General features: G+C 42.4%; 1 protein-coding gene across 3 annotated transcripts in view; it reads left to right on the forward strand.

The window, feature by feature from the left end:
- LOC140733195 (cullin-9) overlaps window positions 1-21598 on the forward strand; it is a 292661-nt gene that overhangs the window by 262229 nt on the left and 8834 nt on the right. For all 3 annotated transcript variants that reach the window (XM_073056198.1, XM_073056200.1, XM_073056199.1), the window contains 6 exons: window positions 6060-6153; window positions 7028-7102; window positions 7937-8047; window positions 10546-10663; window positions 11829-11962; window positions 16274-16371. In XM_073056198.1, coding sequence (XP_072912299.1) covers window positions 6060-6153; window positions 7028-7102; window positions 7937-8047; window positions 10546-10663; window positions 11829-11962; window positions 16274-16371 — 630 coding nt within the window. The remainder of the gene's footprint in view (window positions 1-6059; window positions 6154-7027; window positions 7103-7936; window positions 8048-10545; window positions 10664-11828; window positions 11963-16273; window positions 16372-21598) is intronic.

Raw genomic sequence — 21598 nt, forward strand, 5'->3', positions numbered from 1 at the left:
GATGGGTGAAAGCATATGTGTGTGAAATGCAAGAGATGTGGTTGAGTACAGCGCTGATGGTGGAGGAAGGCAAGTCCCTTTCTTTGAAGAAAGAGGACATCTTCGTTATGGAATCAAGAGCCTCATTCTGAGAACAGATGCAGTGAAGGCAGAGAAATTGAGAGAAGGGGATGGCTTTTTTACAATTAACAAGGTGGGAGGTGGTATAGTCCAGGTATCTGTGAGAGACTATGGGTTTATAATAGTAGATAAAGCTGTCTCCAGAAACAGAAAGATCGAGAAAGGGGAGGGAGGTGTTGGAAATTGATCAGGTAAATTTGAGGGCAGGGTAGAAGTTGGAGGCAAAATGGATGAAGTCGACGAGTTCTGCATGGTTTCAGGAAGCAGCACCAGTGTAGTCGTCGATGTTGCTTAGGAAAAGTGCAGGACAGCCACCAGTGTAGGCTTGGAATGTAGTCGACAAACAGGTAGGCATAGCTGGGACAACGCGAGTGCCCATGGCTATAACTTTTCTTTGAAGGAAGAGGGGGGAACCAAAGGAGAAGTTAATTAAGATTGAGGACAAGTTCCACTAGAAGGAAGAGAGTGGTGGTGGTAGGGAACTGGTTGGGTCTGATATCCAGAAAGAAGCAGAGAGATTTGAGGCCTTTCTGGTGGGGGATGGAGGTGTATAGGGACTGGCCATCCATAGTTAAACTATGATGGGGGATAGGGACCTTGAAATTAAAAAGATCCAAAGCATGTGAAATGTCACGGATGTAGATGATAAGAGGCTGAATTGGGGGGGGGGGGGGGATGGGGGGTGGAATAAAACATGAATTTCCTCTGGTCCTTACCTACCATCCCATTAGCCTGCGTGTCCAGCACATCATTCTCTGCTACTTCTACCATCTCCAACAGGATCCCACCACCAAGCACATCTTTCCCTCGCCACCACTTTTTGCTTTCCGCAGGGTTTACTCTATACATAACTCCCTTGTCCATTCATCTCTCCCCACTGATCTCTCTCCTAGCACTTATTCTTGCAAGCAGAACATGCACAACACTTACCCCTACACCACCTCCCTCACTACCATTCAGGGCCCCAAGTAGTCATTCCAGGTGAGGTAACACTTCACTTGTGAGTCTGTTGGGATCATATACTGTATCCGGTGCTCCCATTGTGGCCTCCTGTACATTGGTGAGACCTGACATAGACTGGGAGTCCGTTTCGCCGAGCACCTATGCTCTGTCTGCCAGAAAAAGTGGGATCTTCCAGTGGCCACCCATTTTAATTCCACATCCCATTCCCATTCCAATATGTCAATCCACAGCCTCCTCCACTGTTGTGATGAGGCCACACTCAGGTTGGAGGTACAACAACTTGTATTCCATCTGGATAGTCTCCAACCTGATGGTATGAACATCGGTTTCTCCAATTTCCAGTAATACCCCACCCTCTCACCTTCTTAACTCCTTGCCCGCCCATTGCCTCCCTCTGGTGGTGATCCTCCTTTTTCTTTCACCAATCAACTTCCCAGCTCTTTACTTTTCTCCTTTCCCTCCCCTCTCCCTAACTTTTAACTCTACTCCTCATCTTTTTTTCTCCAGTCCTGCTGAAGGGTCTCAGCTCAAAATGTCGACTGTGCTCTTTTCCATAGATGCTGCTTGGCCTGTTGAGTTGCTCCAGCATTTTCAGTCTGTTACATAAATCCCCCTTTATCCCTGAGTGGTGCTATCCTCACTCTAGTCACCACATGAAAAACACCTTGGTATTTTCCTTAATCCTATTCATCAAGACTGTCTCATGTCACTTTTGGCTCACTTAAGTCCCTGCTTAAGATCCCTCCTGGCTTCCTTGTAACTCTGGAGAGCCCTTTCTGATATTTGCTTCCTAAACCTTAAGTGTGCTTTCCTCCTTCTCTTGACTAAATGTTCCTCCTCTCTAGTCAACCATGCTTCATCTACCCTACCATAATTCCCCTGTCTCAGCTAGATAATCCTAACCAGAATCCCCTGTAACCTCTCCATTCTGCTATGCATTTTCCTGAGAACATCTGATCTCTGTTGATGCTCATAAGGTCCTGCCTAATACCACTGTAATTAGTAACATAAGAGATTCTGCAGATGCTGGAAATCCAGGGTAACCTGTACAGAAAAAAAATTAGATGAGTCCCGATGAAGGGTTTTAGCCTGATGTGTTAACTGTTAATTCTTTTCTGTAGATGCTGCCTGGTCTACTGAGTTCCTCCAGCATTTTATGTATGTTATTAGCTCTCCCCCAAGTAAATACTTTCTCATACCACCTGCTCCTACCCTTGTCCAATGCTATGCTAAAGATCAGCGATTTGTAGTTTGTATCTCTGAAATGCTCTCATACTGACGAGGTTCATAGCCTAGTACTAGAGTCAGAATGGCTCTCCTCTAGTTGACCTGTCCATATACTGTATCAGGAATCTTTCCTGGATTCACCTTACAAATTCTGCTTTATCTGAATCTTTTGCACTAAGGTGGTGCCCAACAATATTAGGGAAGTTGATGTCACCCATGACATGTTCTTTTTTCACTTTAAGAAAATTTGCCAACAATCTGCTCCTCAATGTCCCTGTAGCTATTGGGGGCTTGTAGAATACTCACAATAGACTGATTGTTCACTTCCCATTTCTGACTTCCACCCATACTGAGTCAGTAGACAATCCCTTTATGACATCCTCCTTTTCAGCAGCTGTGACACTATCCCTGATTAGTAATGCCACCCCGATTTCCTTTACGTCCCTCTTTATCCTTTTTGAAATATCTAAACCCCAGAACCCCAAGTCTCTGTCATGGGCTACAACTTTGTTATTCCATGTACATGTACATCTACATTTTGTTCCATGTCTCTCAGTTCATCATCCTTGTTTTTTATATTTCTTGCATTAAACCCATCCAACTGACTGCATTTGTGCCAATCCTCTGCCCGTCCTTCCTCACTGTATATTGTTTCTCTGCTTGTATCATCCCTGGACTCTGAAAACGCACACTGATTACTTTATTTACTAGGAGAACAGCATGGCGCCTGTCACCACACTGGTCTGAAGTTTGAATAAAAATGTCATTTTTATACAGAAATTAGTTAGTGGATAGAGATATTGACCAGTTGATAACTTTGTGTATGTTCAAATTCTTTATTTGCATTACTAATTACCATTCATGCTATGATAATACAGATATTAATAGCTAATAGAATCCCCATTAAAGGCCAATAATTCTTCAGATTTAGTAAAGTAACTGACCAATGAAGTGTCACCCTAGAATCCTTTGTTTGCATTCTTGTCATGTCTTTGTAAGGCAAATAGCTCCAGCCCCCTGCTGTGGCAAGGGAGGCTATGCTCTTCAAAGGCCTTTCTTGCTTGGGTTGACTGTGCACTCTCTGTAAGCTAACCTTGCCTGGACATTTACCTTAACCCTTGCCTTGCTGCATCCTGCATAATTGTATTTACCTTAGGACCAACTGCTTCATCATTTCACCTAATACTCTGATTCCCATCCCCCTGTGAACCTTATTTAAATCCTCCCTGACAGCTCTAGCAAATGTACCCACAATGATATTGGTCCCTCTCGAGTTCGTGTGTAACCTGTCCCTTTTTTATGTGACATTACCTTCCCCAGAAGATATCTCAATGATTCACAAATCTGAAACCTGCACCATGCACCATCTCTTCACCCATGCATTCTCTGCCACTGGTGTGTGGCACAGGCAGCAATCTGGAGATTACTGCCCTTGAGATCCTGCTTTTTAACTTCTTTCCTAACTCCCTGGATTCACTTTTCAGAACCTCATCCCTTTTCCATGCTATGTTGTTAACAGCGATGTGTACCACATCCTCTGGCTGCTTACTCTTTTCCTTAAGAACACTGGGGACTTGATCCAAGATGTCTCTAACCCTGGCACCTGGAAGACAACATACCAGTCAAGAGTATCATTCTCAACCACAGAATCTGCTATTTGTTTTCTTAACCAATAAAGCCCCTGGCACTACTGCTCTCCCCTTCCCCTTTCAGACAGTGCCAAAGACCTGGACATTGCAACTTTCCCTGGTCGGTTGTGTCCCCCCAAAGGTATCCAAAGTTGTATACTTGTTATTGAGAGGAACAGGTGTAGGGATACCCTGCACTGACTACTTATTGTCTTCGGCTCTCCTGATAGCCATCCAGCTACCTGCCTCTTGCAATTTAAGTGTGACTGCCTCCCTGAATCTCCTGTCTAACAATCTCTCAGTCTCCGAATGATCCAGATTTCATTCAGCTTCAGTTCCTTATTGTGGTTTGCAAGGAACTACAGCCAGAAGAATTTCTGACAGATATAGTGTGTGGACATTGGTGATTCCCTGACTTCCCACATCATGCAAGAGGAACATCATTCCCACAACTCTACCTGTGCAATAAGAAGGAAAGAGACCTTACCAGAGCCTTAGCTTAACCTCTACTCATTCAACCATACGTGTGTATACAGCTAAACGAAACATTGTTCTTCTGAAGCAATGTGCAGGGCATTCAGACAAGGGTGTACATGTGTACTGGGTGGCAGAAGGGTGTGAAGAAATCTAATAGCCCAGGAGATTGAGCTGTTAGCTGGTCTGACAGTTCTGGTTCTTTTGCTGCATACCTTCTGCCTGATGGCAGGAAGTCAAAGAAGTTGCAGGAAGAATGGGAGGGGTCTTTGACAATGCTGGAGGCAAGTACCGAATGCAGTGTTTCTGATGTCTGTCCTAAATGGGGTGTGGTGGAGGGGAGAGAGACATCGATGATGTCTTCAGCAGTCCTCACTGTCTGTTGCAGGGATAAGAAGCACCTACTCTGCCTCTTCTAGCCAAAGCCTCTTGGTCCCACTCTGAACAGTGAACTTTCCTCACACAATGATCACTTCACAATGGCTGCTCCACTTGAGTTTGCATTTTTTTTATTGGCAGCTGCCCAATTAGCCATCTTGCTAATTAGTGAGACTTGCTCTTTAACTCCTTTCTGTTGTTACACAGCTGTAAAGTGAAACTCAACAGCAATGAGACTTGCTCTTTTAAATCCTTTTCACTCCCACTCCTGTAAAGGAAAGGAAGCTTCACATATTTGAACTTCTAAAAAAATTCTTTCTGATTTTTCCTTGTATTATTTCAAGTAGTAGAAATGTGAAGTGACTAGTAGATAATCTGTAAACAAAGCAGAGCGATGTTTTGTTAAACCTATCAGAATACTTTTGTGGTAGGATGTCCCTATCGTTAAACCACCTTTGTTGTGGTTTATAATTCCAGCATTTATTACTTCAGTATTTTTTGACCTCTCTTCAATGCCATGCTTGTCAGTGTTTTCTATCACATTAGTGCACTGCACTGTGCTACCATGGCCAAATGCAGTTAATCTCAGACATTTGGCAGCCAGCCCCGGGTAGCACCAGCTGCTTTACTGATGTAAGGGACACACATCTCCATTGCCACTTTAGTATTCAGACATATTTGGATTATATCAGCAAATACTGTATATTGTTATATCTTAACTTAAAATGGTATGGTATTAAACAAGGTGTTTTCTCAGGATCAGAGTGCTTGCAGTCCAAAAGATAGGCAGAGACAAGTTCCTTTCTCTGTTTTTGTCTCTTGCCCAGTGGGCTTTTCTAATGGCCCTGATCTTGTGTTCACTTTTGAAGCAGCAACAGTGGTCTTTTCAGATGAGTTGCAATCCTTGATATTTGATTGAATCCAGGGAAAGATCCCTAAGGGATGGTCATTAGGAAATGGAACCAGCTGTATAGAGAACAGGCAGGGATTTACTGGGATGAATGGCCTTGTGCTGTAATGAATCTGTGAAACTGATGTATCCCACCAAGGGGGTGGGCAATTAAAAAAATCATTGCTTGAACCACAGGCTGTGAAGAGTGGATTGCCACTTTTGGTTACTTGAAAGTGAATGAGTCTGTATTAAAATAATTGGATATAATAGGGAATTCTGTACAGTTCTAAAGAGGTCAGTAAGAACTGTGATATAATGGGGGTTGTTAAATTATTAAGGTGAGTTCTTTTGGACTTGATTATCTGTTTCTCTTACAGCATGACATGTGCCAAGTGCAATCATGGATTTTGCTGGCGATGCCTAAAGCCATGGAAACCAACTCACAAAGATTACTATAACTGCTCAGCTATGGTGAGATCAGACTTCTTCACCATAATGTTTAAAATCACAGTAACACATTCATTTTCCTTGGCTGTGAATGAATGTATAGGGTTGGGGGATGGTGGTTGGTGCACATAGGCTTTTTGAATGTTGCAGGCCTTATGGTTGAGTACTACCAAAATAGCTGCCATCTTGATAAACATGTCATAATTTCAAGTTATTTTTATTTCCTAATTTTCTCCCCTGTTGTTTCTTATCTTAGTACAGCTGCTTCCACCCTTCAGGTATCTGGTACTTGGCCTTTTTGAGTGTTCAACAACAGAGGATACCTGTGCTGATAATTAGGTGTGGACTAATGGTCGATCAGTCATTCCTTGCTAAGCCCAAAACCCAGAGTAACTGAGATCACTGCAGAGCTGCAACTGCTGCTGAAATTAATCATGTTTAACCTATGCTACTGAATACAGAACCTTACAAATAAGCCATCAAGGAGAGTTAGTGGGAGATAATTGGATAGCCTGTTTAAGTAGGACGGTCTGCTATTCACTGTACAGTCAGGTTTTTAAAACAAACTATTTCAAGTTGGCAAATTTTTCTGGAAGGCAATATACCATGCAGATCTAAGTCTCTGCTGCTCCAGTGAGAGCCAGCTGGATAATATACAGTCTATCTGTTACAATCTTGTTTTCATTGAGAAATGCTACCATGGTCCTGGGCATTACCCAAAGATGGCAAAAATGAAAGGGAAGATGAGGTACATCAGTTGAAGCATGCACAGGTTGAAACCTATTAATTGTAAGAAGTAGGAAAGGAATTTTCAGTAACGTGTTATTTTAGAACTGGCAGAGTTATCTACTGTAGGTCTATTCCTAAAGCTTGATGTGAAATATTTGTAATTCCACAGGTCAGTAAAGCAGCACGGCAAGAGAAACGGTTTCATGATTATAATGAGAGGTGCACTTTTCACCACCAGGCACGGGTGAGTATGTTCTGCTTGTGTTCCAATCCTAAGATAGAACTTCTGATGTGATTAACTATATCCTTGGGGAAGCTGGTTCTACAGAAAATGCTTTTGGAGATTAGCAGCAGTGCCAAACTCATCTAAAATGCCCGTACAAGATTTTTGGCATCAGACTTAAAGAAAATGCAGTGAAATTTCCCTCACTATCAGGTGCATCCTCATCTCTCCCAAAGAGACCAATTCCTCTGTGACTTCCTGGGTTCATTCTTCCATTTCCACCAACCACTTCCCCTCTCACCTTCTGATGTAGCTATTAGATATGCAGTTGGTGTGTGGCCAAGTGGTTAAGGTGTTCGTCTAGTGATCTGAAGCTAGTTCGAGCCTTGGCTGAGGCTGCATGTGTATCCTTGAGCAAGGCACTTAACCACACATTGCTCTGCGACGACACCGGTGCCAAGCCATATGGGTCCTAATGCCCTTCCCTTGGACAACATCAGTGGTGTGGAGAGGGGAGACTTGCAGCTTGGGCAACTGCCAGTTTTCCATACAACCTTGCCCAGGCTTGCGCCCAGGAAACTTACCAAGGCGCAAATCCATGGTCTCACGAGACTAACGGAGGCCTACACACAAATATGCAACATCTATCCTTTCGCCTCTTCCCTTTCCACCATCTGGAAACCCAGGCAGTTTCCAAGTCACTGTCTGGAAAGGCTTGGCTGGTCATTGATTACCTGCCTATTTGAGACAATTTCATACTCAGTTTGTCTGTCCACATTAAGAAAGTCACATTATTTAACTGGAAATTTTCTAGATGAACAATAATTTCAAAAGAGTATTTGTTTTTCATTCCAGGACTTTGCTATGAATTTGGAAGCAAAGGTTTCTGCAGTCAATGAAGCTTTACAAATGAAGTCATTGACATTCGTTATTGATGCGTGTAAGATGCTTGCTCAGGCAAGGAAGGTGAGAGCAGAGGTCACACTTGACTGTTGTCTTCATTTCAAACATAGTGATGAGAGTTAAAAGACCATGGATTGCCTGACAGGGTATCCTGACCTAATATGAGCCCAGACACTGTGCCCCAAATCCCAGACAGGTCCTAGGCACTGTGCCCTAATCCACGGTCGGGTCCCTGGCTATACCCCCATCCAGATGCATCATGTGCACTATATCTCACTTATAGAATGGGTGCTTGAATCACATTTCAGTGAGAACTGGTCTGAGAAACTGCTGGGACTGGTTCTAGACATTATGATACCAGTGCGTGTTTGTTTCTGAAAAACCCATCCAAAACTAGTTTCAGACATTGAAGGATCGTGTGTGAGAATGGGAGGCAGTGAAAAGAGAAGTCTCCTTGCTTGTGAGTTTAACTTTGGAGGATTGAGTGGGAGCAGGAGGCAGTGAAAAGAGCAAGTTCTGTTGCATGTGAGTTTCGCTTTGAAGCAAGAGTGAGATCTGTGTGAGTGTGAGAAGCAATAAAAAGAGCAAGTGTCAATGCTTCTGCATTTCTCACGGGCCAATAAAAAGAAGTTAGGTTTAAGTAGAGAGGCATTGTGTGAGTGGACAGGGTCAGAGTGGAGGAGCTGAGGCTTAGGCTCAAGAGGATTCAATGAGGAGGTGGAGGGTAGGTGAGTTTCTGTTATTCTTTCCTTGTTGCACAGGTAGAAAAAGATGCCAAGGTACATTTATTATCAAAGAAGGTATGCAGTTTGCAACTCTTGAGGTTTGTCTTCTCCAGATAGCCATGAATCGAAGAAAACCGGAGAAGCCATTCAAAGGAAAACCCCCAACCACCCTCCCCACAAAAAATCCCAAATCTCTCAAATGGCAACATAATTATCAACCCTCCCCCGCACTAAAAAAGCAAATCAAACAAATGGCTATGTGATTATCGACCTCCCCCACCACACAAAAAATAAAATCTTGCAAATGGCCACATGATCATAACACCCCCACCTGCTCCACCCACCACTTTCTGCAGACTCTCTACAAGCAGGCAAGTGACCTCGGAGAAAGGTAAACAATCAGCAGAGGAACCATAACATCATTCTTTCGAGCAGTTTCTCTCTCTCTCTCTCTCATTGCTCTGGACGCCTCCCTCTCTCTCTCTTATTAGCAGCACAGTTTATAGGGTCTCTTCTGGACCCCTTTCCCAAACTAGGGTGACCCCTAACATTAGTCAGCTTCATCTTGGGTACTCGTCTACAAAGTACCCAAGACATCTTTAGGGAGTGGTGTCTCAGAAAGTCAGTGTCCGTTATTAAGGACCTCCAGCACCCAGAGCACATCCTTTTCTCGCTGTTGCCATCAGGAAGGAGGTACAGAAGCCTAAAGACCCACACTCAGTGATTCAGGAACAGCTTCTTCCCCTTTGCCATCTGATTCCTAAATGGATGTTGAACCCTTGGACACTAACTTGCTTTTTTAATATATAGTATATTTGTTTTTTGAACAATTTTTTAATCTATTCAATACACATGTACTATAAATTGATGTTATTTATTATTCTTATTCTGTTTTTTCTGTTATATATTGCTGCTAAGTTAACAAATTTCACGCCACATGCAAGTGATGATAAACCTGATTCTGATTCTGATTCCTGTTCCTTATCTCAGCATCAGCTGTTATTCAACCTAAGACAAAGCTCTCTTCTCCCTTGTACCAAGAATATTCCCCTTTTATAACCTTCAAAATGTCTAAAACTGGCACTTTTCCATGCACTTGGTACCTGCGCAATTACCTTGCCTTCCCATGAAAAACATATTTTTCACAATTTTCCACAGTTATGGTTGTAGACTTGTACTCCCTTAACTTTCTCAAAGCATTGCTGTGAGTTGGTTCTCTCGTACCTTTTCAAAGCAATCACACTCCAAGATAACACCATTTTGTTTTACAGACTTCCATTTTATTTTAGCATATACCAAGGAAGAATCACATTTAAGTTTTTCCTTACACCTTTACTGTTCCATGTAATATAACCAGTATTAATTCCAAACAAAGCATCTGGTAACACACAAAATGCTGGAGGAACTTAGCAGGCCATGCAGCATCTATGGAGAGTAAGGGTTGGCCGGAAATGCTGACTGTTTGTTGCTGTCTTTCGATGCTGCCTGACCTGCTGAGTTCCTCCAGCACATTGTGTGTGTTGCTGTAAATTTCCAGCATCTGGAGAATCTCTTCTATCTTGTACTGGTCCCAGACCCTGCTTTTGTCCTGGCAGTTGGACCCAGATGTAGTATTCTTCATCTCATGCCTTGCCCAGGGCCAGATGTGTTAGACTATGCTCCAGGTCACTGTGCATTCTTAACTTTGCTTCCTCACCGTTAGATTTCCAGATAGGAAGGGCTTTGTTAGGAGAGCTTGTATGAAGCTGGTTTCAGTGAAGGCAACTTATTGTTTTAAGACGATCATTATCTTTTTGTGGTGCTGTTAGCTCAGTGTTGATTGTCTGATTTTATTAGGTATTGGCCTATTCTTGTGTGTATAGTTACTATAATCAGGACACAGAGAAGATGGATGTAATGGAGCAGCAGACAGAAAACTTGGAGCTACATACAAATGCCCTGCAGATCCTGCTTGGTGAGTTGAAATTTGGCGCTTGAAGTTTGTTAGTTTTGTTTAACTTTACAAAGAAAGGAAAACAATTTTCAGTCACTGAAAATATCTCATGTTAAAGTGAAGAGTGGTACATTTTTTGGGAACTTAATTAGAGAATCAAAATAGGGAATTCAAGAGCTTAAAAATTACATCAGACCAAATACAAGGTTCATGCCTCCAAACCAAAATGCCCCCATGTGATAAATAATTGAGGTTCCAGTACAGCCATAATTATAATGGGTAGAACTTATTGATTTATTATTATTTTATTTTTACATATTTTTTCTTCTATATTATGTATTGCAGTGATCTGCTGCTGCTAAGTTAGCAAATTCCACGACACATGCCGATTTTAATAAACCTGATTCTGATTCTAGGAATTCTCAGCAATTAGCTCTATGGCTTTATCCTTCTCTATCCTTGTAAACTCCTCCAGCCTCAGAGTAACCTAAAGTGAGGTACAGTACATGGGATTCTGTAAAATCATAAAATCAGGAGGCCATAGATAAGATGAGTTGTCAGTCTTTTTCCCAGGGTAGGAGTCCATACTATGAGGATAAAGGTTTAGGTTGAGAAAGGAAAGAGTTGAACGGGACTGGAGAGGATAGTAGGTAACCAACTTTGTCAGGATAGACAAGATGGGTCACGCGGCCTATTTCTGTGCTTTATAACTCAATGACTATACAGTCCTCTGCTTTTACCATTGTGGTTGTTAGTGAATGAAATCTAAGCTGTTGATTGAAATGCATGTTCAAACTGCAACTGGATTAAGTAAATAAATTTTGGACTAAAGAGCGCAACAGCAAAATTGGATTGCTGTGGAAACCCATTTAGATCAGTTGTCTTTGAGGAAAAGCTCTCCGCTGTGTGAATTAGCCAAGCAAGCACTTAGCTCAAGGACTGTTAGGTAGAGGCATTACATCCTGACCTGGTTATGTCTCATGCTAAAATTAAATCCCTTCATTTCGCACTCTTGTCTTACCCTGGTTTTCATCTTACTTTGTGATTGAGTTATTATTTTATTAAAAAATTGTGATTATTTGCTAATGCCCCTGTGAAGCACTCTGCAGCATTTTACCCTGTGAAATATTGACTGAAATTGTGAAGAGTCTGGTATCTTTTTGAAGCATCACTTTGTCTTTCTTAGAGGAGACCCTTTTGCAGTGCACAGACCTGGCTTCTTGCATTCGTCTTCTTAAACCAGAACACTTGAACACGGGGCTTGAACTGATCCGCAGGATACAAGAGAGACTGCTTGCTATCCTCCAGCACTCAACACAGGTAATTAAAACTGCAGTAAAGTAGCAATACACATACAGGGATGTTCAGATGTGAAATTTAACCTCAAAAGATTGCTTACGGAAAAGAAATTAAAGTCAACATGGATTTGTGCGTGGAAGGTCATGTTTGACAAATCTTATTGAATTTTTTGAAGAGGTTACTGGGAAAGTTGATGAGGGTAAGGCAGTGGATGTTGTCTATAGGGACTTCAGTAAGGCCTTTGACAAGGTTCCGCACAAAGGTTGGTTAAGAAGGTTCAATCTTTAGGTGTTAATATTGAAATAGTAAAATGGATTCAACAGTGGCTGAATGGAAGATGCCAGAGAGTAGTGGTGGATAACTGTTTGTCAGGTTGGAGGCCGGTGACTAGTGGTGTGCCTCAGGGATCTGTATTAGGTCCAATGTTGTTTGTCATATACATTAATGGTCTGGGTGATGAGGTGGTAAATTGGATTAGTAAGTATGCAGATGATACTAAGGTAGGTGGCGTTGTGGATAATGATAATGCTATGCTGGCCTTTATAAATCAGAGCATTGATTATAGGAGTTGGGATGTAATGTTAAAATTGTACAAGGCATTGTTAAGGCTGAATTTGGAGTATTGTGTGCAGTTCTGGTCACCGAATTATAGGAAAGATATCAACAAAATAGAGAGAGTACAGATAAGATTTACTGGAATATTACCTGGGTTTCAGCTCCTAAGTTACAGAGAAAGGTTGAACAAGTTAGGTCTTTATTCTTTGGAGCGTAGAAGGTTGAGGGGACACTTGATAGAGGTATTTAAAATTATGAGGGGGATAGATAGAGTTGACGTGGATAGGCTTTTTCCATTGAGAGTAGGGGAGATTCAAACAAAAGGACATGAGTTGAGAGTTAAGGGACAAAAGTTTAGGGGTAATACGAGGGGGAATTACTTTACTCAGAGAGTGGTAGCTGTGTGGAACGAGCTTCCAGTAGAAGTGGTAGAGGCAGGTTCGATATTGTCATTTAAAGTAAAATTGGATAGGTATATGGACAGGAAAGGAATGGAGGGTTATGGGCTGAGTGCAGGTCGGTGGAACTAGGTGAGAGTAAGCGTTCGGCGTGGACTAGAAGGGCCCAGATGGCCTGTTTCTGTGCTGTAATTGTTAAATGGTTATATGAAATGTTTTTCCCTGTCCTTGCAGGCAGGAAAGTTTAACAGGTACTCTCCCTACACTTAACTAGCTGATATTCAAAAGTGAACTCTTCGTTGGATTAATAGTAAAAACGCAAAATGCTGGAAAAAATTGGAAGTTCCTGTGAAAAGGCATATAGAGATGATGTTACAATTGAATATCCTTCATTAAAACCTGGGAATAGAGAAAACAAGTTAGTTGTAAATTGCCAGGTAGGCGGGGGACAAGTGGAAAGGATAAAAAGGATATCTTACTGGGTGAGGATAGGGTTGCTTTGGGGTAAAAACTGTGTTAAAGCTGTCTAGTTGATAGATTAATGAGGGTAATGTGAGAGAGAGAGTGCGTAAACGTAAAAGCCGTGTGATGCAGTTAGCAAGAAAAAACCCCGAGGAATGTAAAAAGCTGTGAAATGAAGAGCTGTGGGGAATGCCAAGAAGATCAGACCATACCTGCTAGAGAGAGAAATACTGAAACAGCTGACCTTCTCACTCTGTCAGCAGCCAGGCCTCTCACTGTCTTTTCATGTCATCAGACCACTGCCACTCATCCAGCATCTGAGAGGTCTGCTCCGCCCAGGTCTCGTACCCCTCTGTCCCATTTATTCACCAGGGACGTAAGGGCTGATACCAACTCAGAATTTTCACCCCTCACTGGAGGACTCATTAAACCTTCCAAATCAGGCCACTCCTTCCCTGTGCTCCGTAGAAACAAGACCAACTTGTCTTTAAAATCTTCACCCCCAACTACTGGAATCTCGGCTTCCGATTTGGCACTCTTGTCTACAGTCCCCTCTTTCTGGGAAGTATGGATAGCCCATGGTCCTGAAGCCCCAATAGTAACATTTTGTCAAACCTTTGCTCCATGATGGTAACTGTTCCAAATCTTCCTAATGATTTAACGGTACTCAGTGTCCTAATCAACAATTCATTGGGGCTATGAAAGTCTATCCCACTCAATAGACACACATTCGTTACTGGTAATCCTGGGGATTCACACCACCACTCAACCCTTGCAGCGTCCATAACCACATGTCTTAATCACAAAATCAATCCGGGATGATACCCCCACAATGAAACCCCAGTTTCCTTGGGCTGCATACATCTACGGAATACACACGCCGGTCCTGCCAAATATGTGAGATTGGGATGGGTCTCCCACCTCAAACGCCGGTTTGAGTGAATGCTGTGTAATTTGCTACCCTGTTACAATTCATTGCCAAGAAATTACAGACAGCCGACTGCATACGATTAAAGGGATTATATTTATGAATGTTAATTTAACTAGTAAAGAAGAGAACAAAAGGGCCCATTATAATTAAACAGTCAAATGTGCACAAGTTGGAGCTCAAATCTACCAAAAGTCATATTCACTGATCCTCACTAGACTTGTGCTTGCTCCATTGAATCATGGTCCCCCACCAGGTTGAATCCTATGACTGGTTCTCTCCAGCATCTTCTCTCTTCATCCCTCCCCCTACAAGCAAAGACCTCAGCTCACACCTGTGTCAGGCACACTCCCCTGATTGGACAGCTCACATTCCAAAGCACCCGTTATCTCTAGCCATAACCCAAACACTGCTTCTACAGAAAGACCATTACGTTAGCAATGAAACCTTTAACAGGGCATTACACTTGGATAGGTACATGGATGAGAAAGGGATGGTCCGGGTGCAGATCAAAGGGTCTAGGCAGATTAATGGTTTGGAGCAGTCTAGATGGGCTGAAGGGCCTGTTTCTGTGCTGTAGTGTTCTATCATCCCCAACTGGGAAATGAAAGGGCCTAAATTATAACATTGCTCAGAGTGAGAGTGGGATGGAGAATATACGTGTTAGACAACTGGAAGCTTGGATCTACCATGCAGACCAAACATTGTAAACACTAAATGTAGTACATTACATAGAAAGAATCTTGAATTGCTGCTTCACCTGGAAGGACAGTCTACATCTATGGATGGGGAAGGGAAGAGGTAAATGGTCAAGTATGCATCTCTGCAGATGAATAGGAAAATGCCATATTCTGAAATAGTTTTGTATTGTTGTGTAGTTTGTAAGGGAAAATTGGATGATTGAAAGTTTGATGTAGGAACTAGGTGGAATTCCTCATTTGCCCAATAAACTTGTTGCAGAATGGAAACAGGCCCTTTGGTCCAATAGGGTCCACTCTGAACAAAATTCTCATCTAAGTTATATATGCCTGTGTTTGGCCCATGACCTCTAAACCTTTACTATCCATAATACATGCCCAAGTTCCTTTTAAATTTTGTTACTATGCATGCCTCAACCACTTCATCATTTTCTATATACTGACCACCCTCTTGAATTAAAAAAAATGGTTCCCATTAAATCTCTCCCCTCTTGCCTTAAACTTATGCCCTGTACTTCTTGATTCCCCAGTCCTGAGAAAAGGAATGTGTGTGTTCACCACATCTCTTCCTCTCATGATTTTATATACCTCTAAGATCACCCCTCATTCTCCTATACTTCAGAGAATTAAGTACTAGACTGCTCAAACTGTAACTCAGTCCCTCTTGTCCTGGCAACATCCTCAGATCTTGTCTGTACACTTTCCAGTTTAATGGTATTGTTCTATATAGCATGCTGACAAAATCTGAACACAGTATTCCAAATGTGGCCTCACCAGCATCATGTACAACTGCAACATAACTTCCCAACTTATGTTGAAGTCTAGTTTCTGTTCTCGGTGCCTGGACTGATGAAGGCCTGCGTGCCTTAAGCCTTCTGATCCACCCTTTCTACCTGTGTTGCCACTTATGATATCTTAATAATGTTGGAAGTGTGAAGGATTGCCAGATCTATGTTGGGAAACAGGTACAAACGAGAAAATCTGCAGATGCTGGAAATCTGCGCAACACACTAAATGCTGAAGGAACTTAGCAGACCAGGCAGTATCGAGCAAAAGAGTACAGTTGACCCTTCCACAATACCCTGTCCTCCAGCATTTTGTGTGGGAAACTGGTACCCTAGGTTTACAGAAATCTCTATTTGCTCCAGGGGAGAAATTTGCAACTCCTTGTCATTACATATAATTTGATATGTTCAAGTCTGAATGTTTATAATGCTGTTGCTAGGGTTTATGCTACAAGTATTTGAAAATAATTTGAATGAAATAACTGAAGTATAATCTGCTATTTCAGGATTTCCGAGTGGGGTTTCAGCCAAAGCAAGGAGTTGATCAGAATGAATTTCAGTCAAGAAACCATCCTAACACAGCAACATCTGATTCCATCAAAGAGTAAGTCCAAGGGCATCCTGGCACAATGCATAGAAGTTGGACAATGCAGATCTTGGGCTGATACAGGGAAAGACAGAGCAAACAAAAAGTTGCCCCTGGTATCGTAGTAGTAGTAGTAGGTAGACGTCAATCCTGGGGGTCATGGGTTTGCACCTCTGGACTGTGTCCTCTCCAGGGTGCAGGCCTGGACGGGAAGATTTGAAGAACCGGGTTTTGCCCATGCAGCAGGTTCCCCCTCTCCACGTCACTGATGTAGTCCAAGGGAAGGGCAAGCGTTGATATAGCTTGGCACCAGTGTCGTCACAGAGGTTGCCAGAGTGAAGTTGTAAACAACATCAAACTGCCTTGGGGACCCTGGCTCCAGATTTCTTTCTCAGGGTTTACTCCTGAAGCCTCTCCCATGGGTGGGTACGGCCACAAGGCAGCGGAGGTTTAAAATCAGAGTTTGCCTTCTCCTAGGCGGGCTGCCGTCCAAGGCTGACGAGCCCCACCTGCCTGACCTCCCCTGGTATAGTTGAAAGGAAACTCTACCAACCTGAAAGGATGGTATCTCAGTATTTGAGGTAATTGGACTACGGTTGCAGTAATATGGAGTCAAGGTTTGAGACAAGTTCAATACCTCCATAGAAGCTGGGGAAGTTAAATTCATTGGAATTCTGAAGCTCCTGTCAGTAATGGTGACCAAGAAATGAGCAGACTGTCATTAAAATCATTTATTTCACTAATATTCCCTTGAAAAGGAGAACTGCCCTTGCCACAGCCTAAACTTAACCATAGGCTCACAGCAATGTAATTGCTCAGTAAATAACCCCAAGATGGACAAAGAAGCTGCCTGGTTCCAACAAATCCACTCTGACAACATAAAAATATATGTGACCGGGCTGACAGGAATTTAATTAGCCACTGGCTTCAAAGCTGTCAACAGCAACACCTAGCTCCTTTGACTTTGTTTAATCCTCACAAATAAATGGAGTCTGGTGCCTAACTTGGAAGAATTATTCCGTAGACCATCAGACACAGATTCAAGGTGTTCCCTTGAACCTTGTGGGAGGCTAGTCCAGAAGGTGCAAGGGCCCTAAATTAAAATTAAGGATTTAAAACAACCTTAGCCATGGATGAGGTGCCGGAGGATTGGAGGATAGGTAATGTTGTTCCATTGTATAAGAAACACTCTAATAATAAACCAGGAAATTACAGGCCAGTGAGCCTGATGTGGTTAAGTTGTTAGAAGGCATTCTCGGGGACTGGATTATACATTCATTGTACTGTATGTTTGTGGTCTTCTACTGTTGCCCATCCTCTTCAAGGTTCAACGTGTTGTGCATTCATAGATGTTCTTCTGCACAACACTGTTGTAATGCATGCTTACTTGAGTTACAGATGTCGACTTGAACCAGCCTGACATTCTCCTCTGACCTCTCATTAACAAGGTGTTTTCACCCACAGAACTCCCGCTCACATTTTTTGCTTTACACTCCATTCTCTGTAAGCTCTTGAGACTGTTGTGCATGATAATCTCAGGAGATCATGAGTTTCTGAGGTACTCAAATTATCCTGTTTGGCATCAACAATTATTCGATGGTCTAAGTCACTTAGATCACATTTCTTTGCCGTTCTAATGTGTGGTCTGAACAACAACTGAACCTCATGTCTGTGTCTACATGTTTTTATGCATTGAGTTGCTCCCACATAATTCAGAATTCTTTGAAAGTGGTGTCACAATGAGTTATGATTGTGAAGAGAGCTTGTGGCATATTGGACTTCATAAATCAAAGTATTGAGTACAGGAGTTGGGATGTTGATGTTGTATAAGACATTGGTGAGGTCTAATTTGGAGTATTGTGTGCAGTCCTGGTCATCAGCAGGACTGATGTCATTAAGATTGAAGGGGTACAGCGAAAAGTTGCAAGGATGTTGCTGGGACTTGAGGATCTGAGTTACAGGAAAAGGTTGAATAGATTAGGACTTCATTCCCTTAGAACATAAGAGAATGAGGGGAGATTTGATAGAGGTATATAAAATTGAGGACTTTAAATAGGGTAAATACAAAGTGGGCTTTTTCCACTGAGGTTGGATGAGATTAGAACTAGAGGACATGGATTAAGGGTGAAAGGTGAAATGTTTTAAGAGGAAACATCTGAGGGTGGTGAGAGTGTGGAACGACTGTCAGCAGAAGTGGTGATTGCAGGTTAGATTGGAACGTTTAAGACAAGTTTGTGGATGGGAAGGGTATTAAGGGCTATGGTTTGGGTGCAAGTCGATGGGACGAGGCAGAATAATAGTTTGGCATAGACTAGATGTGTTGAATGGCCTCTTTCTGTACGGTAGTGCTCTGTGATTCTATAGTCTTTTTCTCAGAATCACAGCTTTCAGCAAATATCCCCAGTTCTCCAACAGCATCACTCAGTAAACTTGTGTCACCAGCTAGGCAGAACTACCAATGGAGAACTGATACATAGAAACATAGAAAATAGTTGCAGGAGTAGGTCATTCGGCCCTTCGAGCCTGCACCACCATTCAGTATGATCATGGCTGATCATCCAACTCAGAACCCTGTACCTGCTTTCTCTCCATACCCCCTGATCCCTTTAGCCACAAGGGCCATATCTAACTCCCTCTTAAATATAGCCAATGAACTGGCCTCAACTGTTTCCTGTGGCAGAGAATAGTTTTTCCTCATCTCGGTCCTAAAAGGCTTCCCCTTTATCCTTAAACTGTGACCCCTCCTTCTGGACTCCCCCAACATCGGAAACAATCTTCCTGCATCTAGCCTGTCCAATCCCTTTAGACTTTTATACGTTTCAATAAGATCCCCCCTCAATCTTCCAAATTCCAGTGAGTATAAACCTAGTCGATCCAGTCTTTCTTCATATGAAAGTCCTGCCATCCCAGGAATCAATCTGGTGAACCTTCTTTGTATTCCCTCTATGGCAAGAATGTCTTTCCTCAGATTAGGGGACAAAAAGTGCACACAGTACTCCAGCTGTGGTCTCACCAAGGCCTTGTACAACTGCAGTAGAACTTCCCTGCTCCTGTACTCGAATCCTCTTGCTATGAATGCGAACATACCATTTGCCTTTCTCACTGCCTGCTGTACCTGCATGCCCACTTTCAATGACTGGTGTACAATGACACCCAGGTCTCGTTGCATGTCCCCTTTTCCTAATCGGCCACCGTTCAGATAATAATCTCTTTTCCTGTTCTTGCAACCAAAGTGGATAACCTCACATTTATCCACATTAAATTGCATCTGCCATGAATTTGCTCACTCACCTAACCTGTCCAAGTCACCCTGCATCCTCTTAGCATCCTTCTCACAGCTAACTCCGCCACCCAGCTTAGTGTCATCCGCAAACTTGGAGATGCTGCATTTAATTCCCTCGTCTAAATCATTAATATATATTGTAAACAACTGAGGTCCCAGCACTGAGCCTTGTGGTACCCCACTAGTCACCGCCTGCCAATCTGAAAAGGTCCCGTTTATTCCCACTGTTTGCCAACCAATTCTCTATCCACATCAATACCATACCCCCAATACTGTGTGCTTTAAGTTTGCACACTTTGGTTAAGTTACTGGGCTAATAATCAAAGGCTGGACTATTGATCTGGAGACTTGAGTTCAACTCCCACTATTGCAGCTGAAGAATTATTGAAGCAGTAAGATTAAACTTAAGTGAAAAGTCAGTGTCAGAAGTCCTTCCCAAAACAACATTCAGTAATTGTCTGAAGACTGGCTTCCATGATATGTCTCGGGAGGAAGTCAAGATGGATCACCCACTTGGGACTTAATTTCCATTGCTTCAACCTTGTAATCTTGTCAGTAGCACTCAATTTCTAGTCATCGTTGAGGATATTAAAGTCCCCTCCTGCCATTGCTTAATTGTCTACTAGTTTCATGACTGGACATGATAGGACTGTACAGCTTCAATCTAGTCTGTTAGTTGTGACTTTGAACTTAGCATTTTTTTTTAGTGTCAACATTGCATCTTCACTAGGCTGGCATCTCATTAGTTTTAGATATGAGTTTATGAGAGACTAGAGTGACTAAATGTGTTTTCCTTTGAGCAGAGTGTCTGGGGAGGCTCTTGATAGATAAAATGAAGAGAGGCACAGATAGGGTAGATGGTCAGCTTTTTATTCCCCCATGGCAGATGACGGACCAGAGGATGTAGGTTTCGAGAGGATCTGAAGAAAAGCTTTTTCATCCAGAGTGGTTGATGTTTGAAACACATTTCTTGAGAAGGTTGTGGAGGCAGTTATTCTCACAACAGTTAAGGAACGTTTGGTTAAGTACTTGAATTGGCAAGGCATAGTAGGACATGGTTCAATTGCTGATAAATGGGATTGATATGGATGAGTATTAGAGGGTAAGCATAGACATGATAGGATGAAGGCTATATGACTCTACCTGGTGGTATTCCCAGGATAATGTTGATATTGCCGGTAATGTCAAAGGTAGATGGTTAGACTCTGTCTTGCTGGAGTTGTATGTTGCCTGGATTAGGCGGTAAGTGAGCATCTTTTGCACCTAAAATGTTATGAGTATCTGGAACTTAACTGTGTGTGAGGTTGGTGGGGGCAGGAACCTACAGGGGTTTGGCTATTGAGTTTGCTCTGCCATTCAATATAATTGTGGCTGGGCATCCAAATTCAATAACCTGTTCCAGCTTTCTCCCCATATTTCTTTGTCCTTGGAAAATATTCAATGATTGGTTTTAAATGTTCACTTCTGAGAAAATTAATTTCTCCTAATTTGGACATGTATACTTAGAGAAAAGGTTGAGAAGAATATGGAGGAAGAGCAGGCAAATGAGACTGGTTCAGTTGGGCATCTTGGTTGGCAGGGGCAAGTTGAAATGAAGGGCCTGTTACATAATATGATGTTTTATATTTTAAGATTACTTTTTTCTCTTTCTATCACAACATCATGTTTGTATCAGCTGCTACCTTTCAATGTCACAAAACCACTGCTTTTCTGGCTAGCCTTCCATGTGTAATTATGATGGTGGCCTTAATATTCCCATTTCTTAGTTCAAGATACCAACGATATAGGTAAAAAACGGGATGAGGTCCTACAAGGTGAATTTAGGGAGTTAGGAGATAAACTAAAAAGTAGGACCACAAAGGTAATAATCTCTGGATTACTACCAGTGCCACGTGCTAGCCAGAGTAGAAATAGGAGGATATTTCAGATGAATACGTGGCTTGAGAAATGGTGCAAGGGGGA

This window comes from Hemitrygon akajei, chromosome 9 (assembly GCF_048418815.1).
Source record: "Hemitrygon akajei chromosome 9, sHemAka1.3, whole genome shotgun sequence".
NCBI classification, from domain to species: Eukaryota; Metazoa; Chordata; class Chondrichthyes; order Myliobatiformes; family Dasyatidae; genus Hemitrygon; species Hemitrygon akajei.